At 40.0% G+C, this 17,709-nt stretch overlaps 2 protein-coding genes across 2 annotated transcripts in view; both read left to right on the forward strand.

The window, feature by feature from the left end:
- acap1 (ArfGAP with coiled-coil, ankyrin repeat and PH domains 1) overlaps nucleotides 1-17,709 on the forward strand; it is a 479,281-nt gene that overhangs the window by 21,624 nt on the left and 439,948 nt on the right. The gene's annotated exons all lie outside the window — the stretch shown is intronic.
- LOC134006041 (NACHT and WD repeat domain-containing protein 2) overlaps nucleotides 14,722-17,709 on the forward strand; it is a 41,745-nt gene continuing 38,757 nt past the window's right edge. Inside the window, exons 1-2 of the mRNA XM_062445106.1 lie at nucleotides 14,722-14,736; nucleotides 15,698-15,869. Coding sequence (XP_062301090.1) covers nucleotides 14,722-14,736; nucleotides 15,698-15,869 — 187 coding nt within the window. The remainder of the gene's footprint in view (nucleotides 14,737-15,697; nucleotides 15,870-17,709) is intronic.

The raw sequence follows: 17,709 nt of genomic DNA on the forward strand, positions 1-17,709 counted from the left end.
GACGTGAAAAATTTAAACGCATGGAAATATCGGTTTTATGAGCTCTGTACACCCCCATTATTTAGTAGTTCTTGGAGTGGAGCGTAACCGATCAAAGCCCTCACGCCTCCACTGTTGGGAATTTTTAGTGTTCCAGGAACGAAAGTTGTCACTGCGTCCCTCTCATCAAAAAAAAAAAGAAAAAAAGCTTTTGATCATTTACAATCACAGGATGGCATGCATTATTCTGTGCCACACACACACACACACACACACACACACACACACACACACACACACACACACACACACACACACACACACACACACACACACACACACACACACACACACACACACACACACACACACACACACACACACACACACACACACACTATTCCTACTACATCAGGCAGCTGGATTATTAATCAAGAGATTTGCCATTTGTGAGTCACTTTTACGTGCACCATGGGGAAATGGCTAGGCAATTTGTCCACAAGCACACAAATGCATAAATGTGTAACTACACACAGATGCAAAGCTTTCTTTTCATACCTATGAGTTTTCAGCCAATTAAAAGCAACCATTTTCAAAATTACTGAAAATACAACATAGTGTTCATTACATAACCTGACTTTGGTGGCCTAATGTACACTTAAAGCCCTTCCTTCACTAAGGTTTTGTACGTATCCGAAGGTAACGTTGTCTGAATTACAGAATAGTACAGAGGCGACTAAATCCGATGAACAGAACCAGCCAGGATCAGCAGGGGGAGGACCGGGGATCAGAGCCCAATCCTCTGACATACTTCACAAGCATTTCTGCCATTCTGCTGAAGCTGCCGCTTGTTACATGCACCGAAAAGAGGTGAAAATTTGTTGGGGGGGGCGGGGGGCAGAGGAGATGAGAACAGGCAGAAGCAAAGGAAAAGAAGGGGAAGACTTCCTGCCAGATTTGAACATGAGCCGAGTTACAGTGGAGGGACATGCACCCTAGAGGCGAGGATATCTTTGAAGTGCTGCTACATCAAAGCACACCCCCTTTCATACTCATTTTTAATCTTTCTCTATCCCCTACAGTCTTCATTTCTTCTGTTTACGGTTGTCCCTCAGTAAATGAAGAGTGTGATTGACATACACACAGAAGGCTTTGTCAACCTGAGGCGATCAGAAAGCTACAGACCTGACCCTAAAGCTTTAGGTACTCACACACTGTAATTTGTACAAAAATTTCACATCATCATTTTCCAATCATTTTACACATTTGATTTCAAAATGTTTCCATAAAGTTGTTAAGGCTAGTTTAGCTTGGGCTTCTTAAATTGTTTTGACAATGAGTTCACGTTCATGATTTTGAGTGAAATGTTGAAAAAAGGATGCAATTCCACCATGGTAGTATTGAGCTCCAAAAGACTGCAAAGCAGGACTGAGAAGACCACCAAAAAACATTTATGAAAAAAAAAAGGTAAGAGAATGCATGTGTGTGTTTTTTTTAATACTTTGAGGAATATACTTTGAAGTAGATATGCCTACACATTGAACATTTAAAACATTTTAAAAACTGCCTTTTGTGGTCGACTACAGCATGCATATCTGCTCTATAAATCACTTCTCCTTTGGGGAAAAAAAAAAAATCATCAACCAAAAGACAGAAATTATATTTTAAATCACTTGATTTCATTTTATAAAAGGTGCCCAGTAGTTTTACATTATTTTGATTTATTATCCTTCTATCATCCGCTTACATTGCTGTATTTAAGACCTTACAATACAGTAAATCAAATCTTGAATAAAGTAATAATGTAGGCAGAGCAGACGGTCACACTGAGCCTGATAGCATCCTGTTACAAAACACAAGAGCCACAGACTCTGAACTATAATCCACAATAGTTTTCCTGCTAAAGTCTCCTTCTTTTCTAACTCCCAGACATAAACATCTTGCACTTGTTCTGCACCTTAGCTTGTTGAGCCACCAAACAAACATTCACCTGGGAAAAGTGCTCCGCTAACATCAGTTACCAGGCTACATAGCTAATTAGCTGCAGCACATTAAACATACCTGAAAATGTCGCTTTGGATCTTTTACATGCTGGTTTGGTCAACGCTCTTAAAAATCCTTGTCAGCAACACGCTGTCTGTCTGTGACTTGCAGCTACAGCTACAGTTTGATTGACATTAGTTAGCAAGCTACCAGTGTTACACCGTGTGGAATGGAGATAAACAAACCTCCTACCGCCCCCCACCAGCTGGATGAGACAAAAAGGAACATTTTTAATATTTCCCCAAATCCTTTTTTCATTTCAATACTAGGAAACCATTAACAATACATTTAAAATACATGTTAATATTTTTGACGGAAAAGAGATTTGACGGATGATTAAATGTGATTTCAGGTGGACTTTAATTTGAGAAAAAAAGAAACTCAAAAATGTACAATAAAATATCATATTTATCCAACAAATATAGACATTTATTTTTACAGGGAATTATAGTTACACATGTATTTGGTGCTACAGTAGTAGAATATATAGGCTACCTTTTGGTATTAAGCAATTGCAGTTTCATATGCAGTGAAAAGCCAAACTTTAACAGAAACATCTGTCCAAGGAAGGTATTTTATGGATGTGCACCATATTAGAATTTAACACTGAGTGATATAAAGACTTTTTTTTTCATAATAAGAATTTGTAGGGACTTAGTGGAAGGCTATCAGCATACTTGAAGCGGGAAATGATATACACTGTGATTCCTGTTATTATGACCTTTGACACTCATTTGAATTCCTGCAGGTTACATATCAATCAGAGGCTTCATCTGTTCCCGGCTCTTCAACCGGTGGATTGTGGAGCAGAGACGTGCGCAGGGATGTTTACAGATGGGTAGAAGGAAATTATGATATGAAACATCAAGAGCAACACACACACACACACACACACACACACAAAACTACACACATGACCACATCTATTGCCCCCATGTGATTGACCGTGAGTTGAATTCATATTATCTGGTTGCCTCTTAGAGCCATCTCATAAACCAGATTGATCTCTTTCACACACCACCTCTATCACCACATGTCTATCCATCCATCTATCTGGAAAAGAGTTGTAATTAAGGAGATTATTCCTTTTTTTAACCCATAGAATGTTAAACCCAGACTACCTTCCATTATTCCTTGCAACAATTTTTATTTATTTTGAAAAAAAAAAAAAAGAGGTAGGGTTTATCTTCATGTTTTGACATTGTGACCCATTTTATTTAACCTCAATTCCCAAGTGGAGACTCAGATCCAAAAGCGATGGCAGTATGGCAGCAGCACTAGAAAGAGACGAAAAGAAACGGTTTAACTGGCAGATGAGAAATGACAAGGGGGAGCTCAAGCATGATGGACTCCAGTGGCTTTTTCCCCTCCCTCTCCCTCCTGTTCTTCTGTCTGTGTATTGGTAAAGTGCTATAGCTACCTGTACCCACATACATAGGATGATTTGCAAGCAGCTGTCATACATAGGATGTATAGTGGTGGAGGGATATCCTCTTAAACATGTCAGTGTGGAGGTTCTTCTGTTGCCACATCCGTCATGCTACCAGGACAAACATATGGAAGGAGATACCTGTCATTAAAGAAATACATCCACACATCTTTGACATACTGTATGTCATAATTTATACAGCTTACTTTCTTTCATCAGCCCTGTGAGTGAAATATTCAATCGTGTTTTATTTCTCCTGAGCTCAAGCAATGATGGATGATTCACTAGTAAATCGGATTAAATTGGTTTAATGGCAGTACAGTGCACAACATGTATTTAACATGAATCAGCATGAATGTAACACCAGGGATGAGTGACATGTATTCCAGGTTTTTTTAAATATACAGTACTAACACAATAGAAAACATAATCTTGAGAAATGGTTCATGAAGAGATTGGATGGTGATGCAAGCCATTTTAAACTTGCACTAATAGTACAATAATAATAATTATAGAGGCGAATCCACAGAGAACCCTAACCCTATCTTTTAGCTCATTGCTTTTGTTTTAGGCCCACAACTTTACTGTCTTGATTCAGTCTCACTTTTCTCATCGACTTAATTCAGCTGCAGCAGGCTTTTTTCTGAAGAAAAGCCCTAAATACTCATGCCACACTATTAGCACAGCTCCAGTTAGCGTCTATCTGCTGAACAAAGTGGAGTATTTAGCAGCTAAAGACCAAAACAGAGCTAAAAGAAGAATGAACATTGAATTTACATGTGTCAGGTGGCTGTAAAGACAACTCCAAATACATGTGAATGTAGCTCTGTGTCTGCTGGATAAATAGCCAACTGTGTGCTAACATGTCCACTATAACAATGATATAAGCTGATAATATTGCAAGGTTAATGTTAATATTAGCAATGCCAGCATATTATCTCATCACCATTGTAAAGTTTGAAATGAGTGATTGTAGTAGAATTGGTCTGTTCTGGTCTGCCACTTGTATTTTTATTGGTTTGATTTTGATTTGATTTTGTCTGGAGGTTTTTAATTGGTTGTCATGGCTGCAGGTGTCCCTTACAGAAGGGGTTACTGACCTCAAAGAGGACTAACTAGTTACATGAAAGTTAAAGTTTAAGAAAAGTAAAAAAAAGAAACTACAGTAGTATATTACAGCTTAATAGTCATCTCTTAATTTATTGTCTATGCAACAGTAGTCTTGCAATACCAGATAATCAGAGATTTCTAAATATACGGTAATTGCTTGAATGTCGGCAAGAATGGCCACTGACAAACGTCTCTTACATGTTGTCAAGGACTCGCCTCATCGGAAGTGATACTCTCCCCCAGTCTCCTCCATAGAGGGCTGCATATCACTTCCCCAATGTGAAGGACCCCCCTAAAGACTTTGGATTGATTCTGCAATGCAGGTTTTTTAACTCTTATTGTTTCCACACAGTTTTAACAATGAAACCTGGGACATTGTCCTCAGTCTCTATGAGAGAAGTGTTAAAAGAGTGACCTCTTAGTTTAATAAAACAGTAGCTAGCTTTGTATCCAAGTCACATTCATACAGATTACAGAAAGGGTAGTGCAAATACTGATTACACTGTCCTAGAGCATGGACATAATACATTTTCTAAATGTTTGGCATTCTCTATGCTTCAAACTGCATAATTTGTTGGCTTTTTATGTTTCTAACATAACTTCTATGGGAGATTTTATCACCAATAAACCTGGACTTTTTCTTCCTGTCATGCTTACAGCAGCTGACATGACTAATTATCGCCAGATGGAGGGTCATATTTCCTGTCCTGACATCATATTAATCCCATGAGACAAGAACGCAGAGTTAGTAGGCTGCCTGTCATCATTAGATTAATGTGACAATAGGTAATGGCCATGCTGCTGTCATGGTTCTGCTCCGTAAGATCTCCAGTAAACCTGGAAAAGATCAACCAAAATGCTGGAAAGTTTTGGGTTCATTTGTTTTTTTCTTTCACTTTTCAGGTCCGACAAGCCGTTTTGTTTTCGTCAGCACGATGGCAGGAACATCAGGGGATCAGAACTATCATTTTCAACAAGACTAAATCTTCAAAATCATTAGGCATGTGACAAGACCTGTTTGCTGAACATAACAGAAAGTTGTGACGATATGGATCCTTCTATATTATGGATGATTTGTCTTTCACCGTTTGAACTGTCGCTTTCCATCTGTCGCTTTCTCCATGCTCGTGTTTATGATGTAACCCCTTTGTGTGGCTCCTAATTACTTGTCCTTTTTTTGGCAACATCCTTTTACTGTATATGTCTCCACACTAAAAAAGGCACACTTTGCACACGATACCCTGCCACTGCATTTGCGTGACTGCTTTTCCCAAAGTAAATGTGCACAAGTCTAAGCCATTATTGAATATGACGTGTTAAAGCAGCCGTATTTCTGCTGCCATTTTGCACATAAATAATGCATATATGACAAAGGTATTTTAACTCAGTTGTTGATAGCTGCTGAAGAGAATGACATGATCTGAAACCTGAAATGTCATTTGGCTATAGGCTGACCTGACAATTGCATCCAGACTTTTCTATAGATTGGATAATAAGATAGTGCAGTTAAATGTGCAGAGGAAACAAACAGTTGTTTCAAAAATATTCAAAGCAATTACAGTATTTGTTTTTGCACTGCTAGTTAAAGAAAACTGGTTATAAAGGACTGAGCAGAGAGCTTTTTTCTGCACTAGGAGACATGGCCATTACTGTCATGCCTGCACTTGGCAGCCTGACAGTTTAAATTGTGGAGTGAGAAACAGAAACTACATTTTACATTATTTATGCTACATTTCCCGGTGGTTGCCTCTCTCGCACATACACTCTTTTGTTCTGTTTAAGTCAGTTTGCCACTTCCTTGCTACTTTTTAAACAAGTACTGTTTCACACTGAGCACATGCACACATCCCTAAACTCTGAAGACTGATCCTAGGAATATGAAGAAAAGAGGGAAGACACTCTCCACTCTGCAGAGCATCTTGGTAAAGTGGGATCTAATGAGGAAATAGAGAGGGAGCTAGCCTTCCCTTCCTCTGTGTCACTTTCACAACATAAACAGGCTTCACCCAGCTCACTGGCGTAACAATTTTCCAGCACAATGTGACCACTTAGTCTGCAAAAAGAAATACAGAGGACCAAGACCAATTAGCACTGCTGTCACAGATCTCATGCAGTTAAAACTCCTATGTAATGCAGGCAAGGCTGAACATTAACAGCTTTTTCACATAACTATAGAAACCTACAGACTCACAGTGTAGAAATATAGCATGAATGCCAAGTACTTGTTCTGGCATCTCCAAAGCGGTGTTGAATGGAGTTTTTGTTGCCAGGACCATCTCAGCATGTATTGAACACAAGATTGATAGCATGATCCACAATATCTATTTGAAGCTATAGCCATGCTGGCAAATCATCTGTTTTCCAGTAATGTGCTTAAGGACACACAGCAATTGCTGTTATGAAAAGAGGTGTAGAGTTGACTTGTGGCCCTATCATAGAAACAATTATTTTATCAACCACAAGCCCTTTTTTCAGTGCTGCAGATTCCTTTATAATTTAAACTGTAAGTCCAACCCGAATCACATTTAATTATCCCTCTTCATGTCAACGTGTTTTCAAAAATGTATTGTTAATAGGTTTAGCTGAGCTATATATCCAGCTTGCTAACTGACATTAGTTGTGCACTTTTCCCTGGTGAACATTGACTGGTAGGTGCACGCCAAGAGGTGTATTCATGTTTTTAAGTTAGAGGTAGACATTAGCAGAAAAGCTAACGTGGGTTGTTCGAAGTCTGTAGCAGGATGCTATCAGGCTAATATGACAGTCTACTGTATCCTAATATGGTTTCCTTCTATGTAGGCAGATGGTAAAACAGCGTTTCATCAAAATAAAGCAAAACTAGGAGGCACCATCGTGAAATCAAACAATTAAAAACGGCTTGGTTTTTGATTTCTACTCAATGGAGATAACAGGACAAGTGATTTACAGATCAGATACAGTATATCTATATAGTATGAAATCTGGAGTACACAAAAAAGGAAGTTTAATTTCAGTTGGACTTTAAAGGACACACACACACACGCGCACGCGCACACGCGCACGCACGCGCACTCGCACACGCACACGCACACGCACACGCACACGCACACGCACACGCACACACACACACACACACACACACACACACACACACACACACACACTTTCACTTATTCTGATTAGAGCCCTGCACCGGTTGAAGGTGGGTGGAGGTGTGATGGGAGTAACAAGGTTGCCTAACGCAAAGCATTGCAAGCAAAGGTGTTACTAATCTCATTAACGATGGCCAGCATGCACAATACCAGGAGCCTGAAACTGAAGCAACTAAATGGAATCCAGCCATCATACATTTTATTATTTCCACCTGCGCTTTTCCTATTATGTCTGGTCAGAATGTCTTCTGTGAAAAACTCCTATTCAACACTCCGGAGTGTTACATAATTTATGCATCCACAGGGATATAGAAAGCACCCTCTATTAATTACAATCATAATCCATATTCCCTTGTTGATCGTGCCTTTGGTGTAAGCCTTCTTCAAAATGTCAGCACATGCATGTTTGCTTTAAAGTGAACAAGCTTCAAGGGTTCAGGAGAGCACACTTTTGTCTTGGGTGCCGTAAAGCTGTGTCTCATATGATATGTTGTATATGATAGATGTGTTCAGAGAGATGAGAGGGTGTATAGGAGGTGTCATAATGACCACCCTTCCCCCCTACAAGAGATCAGTATAACACACAATTAAACCTGTGCCAGGCAGTCAACTGCACTGTGCACACATACAGTATGTGTGTATTCATGTGTATATTTATGACATTTGGGCAGCAGCCTTATACAGAGTAGTGCATAAACTGGACAGTATTCATGACTACAGCAAGATTGCCAGGTTGAATGGAGATGGACATTTGGAAGCAATCAAATCATCCTATTTATTACGCGCACTCATGCATACTCTGCATGTGTGTGTGTGTGTCTGTGTGTGTGTTTGTGTTTGCTTGCATGCTTTGTGTAAATGTACATACAATACATCACATGAGGTTGTTTGATTGTTTAAGTCTGTATCGCAATCATTACACCTTCAGCCTCACCCACTCGAAAGAAGTTAAACATAGATTCAATTTTACACACCAAAAGGTCAAAGTGGGAGCGCAGACAAAGCTGCTAATTGCTGAGTGATGAAAAGTGCTGTGGTTGATGTGGCCACAAATAGCCAAAAATAAATGCGGTCCTCACCGCTTGGTTTGGCAGAAAGGTAGCTGAATTGCATCTCACTCTCCTGGTGACCAAATATAACTACAGTGTCTTGGCTGGTGCTTGTTGTGGTGGAGGATTCACACTCTGAGGGAAGTTAGAAAGAAGAGGAGTAGGAGGTGATTTGTACATTTTGTGTAAAAGTCTGTTAGATTTTGGATTCACACCTTTAATGCTCAAATACTTATTATATTTTGGCTTTAAAAAATGTGGCTTATTATCTGACTTATGATGAGTAAACGGGTAATGTAGTGTTCGGTGTTGTCAAGAACACAACAACAGCAAAGAGCAAAGAGACTAAATGTGTTGCTGTTGGAAAAAAAAGTTTCCATTGAAATGTTACTTAAGTTTTAACACATTTTATGGGAAAATATTAGAGATTATATAATTAATTGATAGCCAGTAACTCTGATACATCACTGCATACAGTACCAGTCAAAATTTTGGACTTACTTTCTCATTCATTTGAATTGGAAGGTGTGTCTAAACTTTTGTTTGGTATTGTATATCATTGTTTTAAGATGCAATTTTTATGTTTGTTTTTAATGTGTGAATTTGTCCCATCTGATCCCTGAACCCTGAAGTGTTTTCATCAGCTGCTATGGTGATAGACAGATGGGTGACGTGCAACAAGGGCTCTTGTCTATTTCAAACATAGGATGCGGCGGTTACATATACTCCCTCTGTTTTTAGCCGTGCCCATGGCGTGGCTCTATTGTTGGGATGGCAGTGTCTGTTGGCTCTGTTCCCACTTTAGTCCAGACTGAAATATAATATAAAGAAAGAGAATGCAGCCAACTGAGTTTGGTGGGCTTTCTGACTTTTCGTCTAGTGCCATCAGCAGGTTGCCATTTATGGTCCTGAGTGAAATATCTCAGCGATTACTGGATGAATTGCCACATTTATGTTCCTTTGGTGATTTTCAGTTTCAATTTTTAATTTGTTCAATACTTAAGTTTATGGCATGTAAAAGCAAATGGCATTCCCATTAGCCTCAGTTGTACTTTATGTTTAGTGTTCATTAGAGAATGTTTGCATGCTGTTTGCACAAAGAAAACTAAAATGGTGAACATGGTAAACATGAAAGTTCCTCTCCAGTCATAAAACATAATGTCCTCTTGTTCCTACAGTTGGTTTGAGCTTCACTGTGCAGAATGATGAAATGCCTATTAGCAGTATTTGTGACATCACTACTAGTTTGGCGCCAATCCAGGTTCAATATTCAACTTACACAAATGTGATGTGGAAAATGAGGCCTCCAGTGCCCGAACACTAAGAATGGACTTTACAGTGACGTAGGAGACATCTTGTGTCCTTCAGATGTCATTTTAAGGATTTTTTGAAAAAAAGTGTTTTATATATGTCTTAATACATGTTTGGAGGGGATTTTTAATCATCAGAACATAAACATTGTCATTGTGGACATGTTATCATGCTTATGGTAGCATTTAGCTCAAAGCACAGCCTCACAGAGCAGCTAGTGTCACTCAGTCTTTATTTTTAGGTCTTCCTGGTGAAGTGGAGACATAAATCGTGAGCAGCAGCATGACATAAATGCTGTATCTACCTTATATGAAGAAGAAGCTCTCAAACAAAAAATCTCCATCAGCCCTTAGTCCATCTATCTTTCTCACTCCACCTTAGCAGAGGACACAAACTTATTTTTTTGAGATGTATTAGCATATTGTCCCATTTCTGGCTCTCATTTTCATGCTAAATTGAAAAGATGCATAAACCAGATGAATGGAAACATACTGCGTGTGTGATTCCAAATAGAAATACATGCTGCATCTCTATATGTACATGCAAAATCCTACATTTTACTGTCAATATTGTCAGCTGACCATTGCATTTTATGTGCTTGTGCTTTGATGATATCACTGACACCTGTTTTCAAACCACTTTTATATTTTAGCTGATCCCATATTGGGGGGGTGGGAGGTCACTTGTCACCTCTTAATCCTGTGTTTTGCTGGTGAAAGAGTGGAAGAGCAGGGAAAACTGTTGTTCTAGAGCTCTGATATATATATATATATATATATATATATATATATATATATATATATATATATATTTTTTTTTTTTTTTATACTATCAAAGTATTAAGTATACTCCGGTTTATCAGTTGTATAGATTTTTCACTCATGAATAAACCCAGTGATTTGCAAGGTGCCAAAGTTAATCTACTTTGCATAAATAAATTGGTAAGCAGCATCTGTTCCTTCTACAAGCCTGAAATGGAAGTCAGGAAATCAGAAAATTACATAATTATTCACACATCACTGATAAAACCTGAACGTGTAAATAAAAAGTGTGCTCTTTCTTTTAGTCTAATAAATCTAATTATTTGTCACAGTAGGCTTTGTGTCTTATTGTACTTTGAATGCAAAGAGCCCAAAATCATTTTTTGCAAATGGCTGATGATGATTTACTGTTTACCTTTTTTCCTTCAAGATATCACATGTTACATAAACTTAGATAATGTTATATAAAACAAAGTGTACATGCACACAATTAAATGATACATTTTCATTTTGTGGTTGTGTTTTCTATTTTCTATTTGCTTTTACAGTTGATGTAACCTTACTTTATGAAGCAGCTGAATCACCAGATCACGCAAGAATCCAACATCAGGCTTCGAGTTATTCACTTTTGTCCAATTAGCATCACAAACCCAGCTTCCCCGCAAGGTAAGAAGATAAGACAGTGATAGATGGTGATGGACAGATGGTTCATCCAATAATGTTTTTGTTTTTTGGGGTTTTTTCTTTTTTTCCAAGGATGACTTCTCCTACAATTCTGTGAAACAAAACATCTGGCGTGTCAGATTAGAGCCTTCCAATAACTCCTTTTAAAAAATGTTATAATAAAATGGATAGTTTAGTTTAGTTTTTTTGGAAAAAGGGAAGACGTACATTTGCAACAAATCCAACTCTAAATGAAAGCATGTTTGGTCATATCCTTTGTCTGAGTTATGATTTCCCATCAGTGATGTAAAACTTAAAGGATATGGCTGGAAATTTGCTACGTTGTTCTTATTGTCACTAAAGTGCAGAGCCAAACCAACAATGAATGGATCTACTCACAAGTGCTGTGTGTGTATCCAAAGTCTGATCTTCTATACAGTAACCTCCATTGTTGTCCAAAAACGATTAAAAACATGTCAGTGACACACCATCCCACTGGGTGACATGTGCTTTCACCCCACAGATGGAGGTCATGGTTCGACTCTGCATATGAAATGTGTTTACAATAATAAAAATAGAAACAATCAGCAGCTGTACCCTTTAAAAATAGACGAATTTGAAAGTATATGGTTGTGTTTTGTAAATCTTGATCTCTTAGTCAGCTAACTAGAAAAAATTAAATTTCCATTTGAATAAAGGAGTTAATGTAGTGGTACCAATGAGTAATAAGCAGAAATAGACATCCCCAACTGTCTTCCCTGACTCCCACCCCCCATTCCTCTCCAGCTGTTTCGCAGAAACAACCATCCATCACCAGCCATTTGTGGAGTAACTGTGTTTGTGTGTGGGGGGAAGTGTGCCAAGTGAACAGCTATTGTCTGTCCTTTGTGTCTACGTGGCTCCCAGGTGACACATCGCATCTTGTCACGGCAGTGACTCACATTAGCCTAAAGCGGTCTAGGGTTTGGGTGGGTGGGGGCATTTGGGGACACAAGCGCACACACATACCAATAAACTCAACAACTTGCAATTACTGTTAACATGCTCGAATGCAGACACATGCTCAATCACTCCCCCAAAAGGTGTTTACACTCATTCAGGAGGGAGCACCAAGTTGGGGTGAGATGTTAAATGATTCAGGGGGGTGGCATAACTGGATGGCATAGCCCTGGGACATGCTGGAGATTATACATTTTTACTGGCTCAGAATTTCCAGCAGCACCCCTACTCATGCAAAAACACATTGGTCGTCCTCCACACCACATCATGCTAACAAGCTGTGTAAAGTGCATCCTTCCATAAGACTGCGGTGCATTAATCCAGCGCAGGTGCACTCATGATTAACTGACTGGGGATTATGAGAGGAAGCGGAACAATCAAGTAAAGAAAGGTCATAACACTGTTGGGAACAAGGCTCCCCGTCCACAGTGCTCCACTTGAGCTTTTCCGGAGTTTGAATTTGGTTTCTGGTGTGAGCTGGTGGCCCTGCAGGCTGCCTTAAATGGGTCGGTGTAAGCCTGCAGAGCCCTAGAATCATTGTCAAGACCTGCAGCAGAACAGTAAGTCACCCAGCACCTAATTATTTCTATTACGTAAATAATGTGTTAAATTTGGCATTTGTAGTCATGTTAATGTGTCCTCACTTGACTTTAGTTACATCCTTTGTCTATAGACATAATGGGGTAAGATGTGAATATTCTGTGTTCGGTGTAGCCGGCTTAATGTGGTGAATAAAATAGAAATACCCTGCAAGATTTTGTTACTTCTTGCAGTTGTCTGTGCACATTTGGCCCATGATAGTTTTTATTGATTTGGAACAATGAGAACTATTTGCCAAAAGGGTCAGTGTCTCTCCACAATTTTCTATCACTATTTTATATTACTTTCAAGTGCTTTTGATGTATTCAATACAAGTTTTTCTCTCTTTTCTTTGTATTCATTATCTGAGCTCTTCAGTATGTGAAAAGAGGAGACATGAGTGAAGCTGATAAGAATCTGAGAGTGATGTAAAATGCTTCTTTCCATCTGCAAGTCTCTAAAAAATCCTAGCGTAGCCTAAGACCTTATGTATCTGCCGGCCTGATATTCTTATACTCTCATAACTTAAAAGCACTAGTGCAGACGCTGAACTTAAGGTTCAGCCGGCAGCAGACACTCTTCATCAGATTCAGAGGAATGCTTGCTTCTGCTGCCCTGGAAACACTGACACTGAGAGGTGGTGGTGAGGGAGTGAGGGGGGGGGGGGGGGGGGGGTATATGGTTCAGCGTTTCCCCCTCACAAGAACAGCACAGTAATCAATTCCGTTTAGTACAAATCCAATGCACTTAAACATCCAGCGAGAATAGCCAGAGGCTGCAGAGCAGAGGTACATTTATCGATAAAGCAATTAATTCAAACCCCTCCTCCTCCTCTTCGTCCTCTTCCTGCTACTCCCTCATCCTCGCAGGTAACGTTACTTATATATTATAAAGGAAGTTTCTCTACTTTGGGAGCAGAAATGACCACTGATTCTTAAAGCATTAAAGTTAAATTATTGCATCAGGATAGGAATAACTTTTAAGTGAATAATCCAACTTGATTGTGTTTACTGGGTGAAAGGTGAAAGACTTTGTTACTCTTAGGTTAAAAAAAAAAAAGTACTTAATGACACAACGCTGCTGCTGACTAGGCGGTCCACTACGATTTTTATAGCGACTGGATGAGCACCAGTCTGTCTACTGGAGAGGAGAGAGAGAACGAGAGAAAGAGAGAGAGCATCCACAGCTCCACTGTCTCCTCCATCAAGTCAGACAGTGAGAGTTGGAGCACAACCGGAACTTAACGTCTCATTCAAAGTAAAGGAGTAACTTCTGGAGCACATACAGTGGTAAGTAACAAATAAAAGATAGGTTTAATGATACAGGCGTGAGTGTTTCTGTTTCTGTATGTTTACGACAGGAAATCATTTTGACAGTGTTTCCTTGTTTCTACGTCCAAGCTTTTTGCGTGCGTAAAAAGGCCGTTTGTTTTGAAGAGGCTTTCCGGTAGTCTTGCATTTATTGTGGTCGGCTTCACACTCTCTCCATAGCATGTCAGAGCTCGGTCGGCTCGCAGAGACAGCAGGATGCCAAGGGGAGCGCTCCGACAAGCTGCGTCCGTCTTACCGTCTCCCGGCGTTGTCTCTCAGCCACAGCAGCGACTCTGATGGGCGTTTTTACCTTCCCTTTACCGTCCACTACGCTTGGATATTTTCGGAAGCCACGAAATGAAGCGAATGAATGTGAGCAACAAGAAAAAGTGTGCTGTTGTTGTGCCCGTCTCCAGCATCACTAATAGTCAAGTCCTCTCTCTGTGTGGATGCAGTGCCTCGGTGATTGAAGTTGTCTGTTTTCAGAGGATTTTGTGTAGAGTTTAGTAGTGGACTACCAAACTTTCCCTTCGCTTTTTTTGTTGTCTTTTTTCGAGGTTTTCCGTCTTTGAAACAAAGATTTCAGGATAGACCAACTCCGGAAAACCAGCGACTCTGACATCTGCTCCCTGGCGGAATAACCATTCTTAGCGGTTATTCGCCTTTACAAGCATCTTCTCTTGGGTGGGAATACGACTGATGCTTGCCTTGCTCGCCTTTTCGAGTTTTGTATCGTCTCGTTCTGTTTGTCTGTTTGTCCCACAGTGGCATGAAAATTCATGAATGCGTCCAAGGACATGTATACAAATTACGCATGCACCATGACGGTAGTAGGCTGTGCGTAATATCCTCTTATTACATCCCTACCAGACGAATGCAATAACAAACACGTCCAGTCTCATTCCTGTGTTTGGACAAGATTTGACAGTTCCATCCTAACTTGACTGTGTGTGTGTGCGTGTGTGTATGCATGGGCGTTATGAGTATGGCAAGGTTGCCTATTGTAACGCTTAAACCTTGAATAAAATAAAACTACATAATTTTATAGAATTTTAAACCACAAAAAAAGGTAAAACAGAAAATAAATTGTCAAAGTTGAGCATTTTATTTCCCTTTGAATCCAGCCTATGTCTGTAAACGTGCCCAAAGTTATTAGTAGATCAGGATGCCTTGGCCACAATTAACGCCCCATGTGTGTGAATGGATCAGGGGAATCTGCGCGCAAACATGCACGTCTGTCATTTGCCTGCGTGTGTCCCCCTGGCCACGCTAAAATGCCCCTTCTCTCTCTCTCTCTCCCTCTGGCTCTCTTTCTGCGTGTGCGTGTGTTCAGCCACGCTGGAAGTCGCCCCCCATGTGGCCGTCGGGAGTGGGGAGCAGGCAGCCCTGCCCGCGGGAGTCGGCGCTGCGCAGGGCGGCCATCAGTGGCAACATCCTCGCTCTGCCTCCGCATCATGTCCCCACCGGCCGCAGCGTCCGGGTCTACATCTGTGCCAACCCCGACGGTAAGCTTGACCTCCCCCTCCCCCCTCCACTACACACACACACAGCCTCTCAAATGATACAAGACACTGGCTTTTCATTTTTGTGACTCATTTCAGGCTTTCAGCGTTATTTTTGTTAAATTTGTAGTGGAAGTTAATGTATTGTGGTGCATAAGAATCTCACTGAAATCTTGAAAAAATGTCTAAAAGTAAATTCATATTTCTTTTGCAGTGTAGACTCTGTGTCCAGTATTGATTAGGTCTAATTTGGGAGAGCAGCACTCTCAGAATATGATGCAGTCTATTCGCTAAGGCATTTAGCTGTGTGACATTTAAATATCTCCTTAACCTGGTGGAACTTTAATTAGGTTACATTACACCACATGACAACAAGACAAAAAAAAAACAAGTCGGTGCAAGATCTATCCCAATAACACAACCAAACAACAGATTGCTTTCGACACAGAGTGCATGGTGTGAGCAGAGTGCAAGACAGTTGGGTTGTGAGGGAGACACCCAGTTGCAGCTCTGTATTTGAATATGCCCTCTGGGTAAGGGGGTAAAAATAGGCTCAGTAAAACTGGAGTAAACAAGCCAAGGGAAGTAGAGTAGGCTATGAGAGAGAAAAAGAGAAAGAGAGAGAGAGGGAGAGAAAGAGGGAGACAGAGGGCATGCCAGGATTAAAAAAAGGAGGTTTGCTTTTGTCGATACATTACTGTCATTTGTTTGCCCTCACTGAGCAAATTGTATGGACCCAAAAAACTTTTTTATAAAAAAATGAATTAACCTCAGATTATTGCACTGTTATGGTCCACATGAGACGGTGAAAAAGTCAAAGTCTGGCATTGTTAAGCCACCTGTGGCTGCCTCAGTCATTCAAACCATACTGTCACAGCACGAATTTAACGCTCCAATCTACACGTGGATGGAAAAAATGATGAGGGGGGCTATTCCAAGTAGTTCTTATCGCACCTTCGGCACTAATGGAAAGACACACACATCTCTGCCTGAGCTGTGAAAAGAGCTTATTATGAACTGCTGTTTCCGGAGAAGTGAGGTGCTGGGATCCAGTGCCACACCTGTATAATGAAGCCATAGAGCCACACATTCGGTCACACTTCAGACTGTGCACAGCTAAATCACATAGTTCACTTCTATTCTTGGCATTCGTTTTGATCAGAATTTTGGAGCTCTTTCTTTCACTCCAGTTGCAGCTATAATGTACATCTTTCTAACAGATTCAAATTGTTCCTTAGATATTTTTCAACACCTTCAAACGGTCTCACAAAACAGTTATTGTTATTATTATTATAAAGGCATTCAGCTTACTGCATAATGTGGTCAGATCAGACTGCCAATCAGTAGCACTGATCAAACTCATTACATCACATATGCACAACATCCATTCTCACTAAGATAACTTCTCTTGGCTTCAGCAGCACCATACTGATTATTCTTTGTATAATTGTGGTTATAAGACACCATAAGCATCATTACACTGTATACTAGAAGACAGTCTTGCTTGTGACCCAAAATCTGGCTTGTATCTGCAACTCAGGACATTGAAATTGAACAAGTAACCTTCTAATCCTTTCCCAACATGCACTGCTATGGTATCACTGAGCACATATTCACCAATGTCTGTCAAATCTAAAAAGTAAGCAATGAAGATGCAGAATGAATGTTTAAAGGAGTTGCTGCAGCTTGACAAACTTCCCCGCATTACAATGTCACCATTTGTAATACTGCACACTTGAAGGGTGAATAATTCTATCTCCAGTGATAATCACACCGCCATAACAGTATAACTGCACTTTTTTTTATTATTATTGTGTTTGTGCGGCTGGGGGAAGTCTCTGCT

Source organism: Scomber scombrus, chromosome 23, assembly GCF_963691925.1.
Source record: "Scomber scombrus chromosome 23, fScoSco1.1, whole genome shotgun sequence".
Classification (NCBI taxonomy): Eukaryota; Metazoa; Chordata; class Actinopteri; order Scombriformes; family Scombridae; genus Scomber; species Scomber scombrus.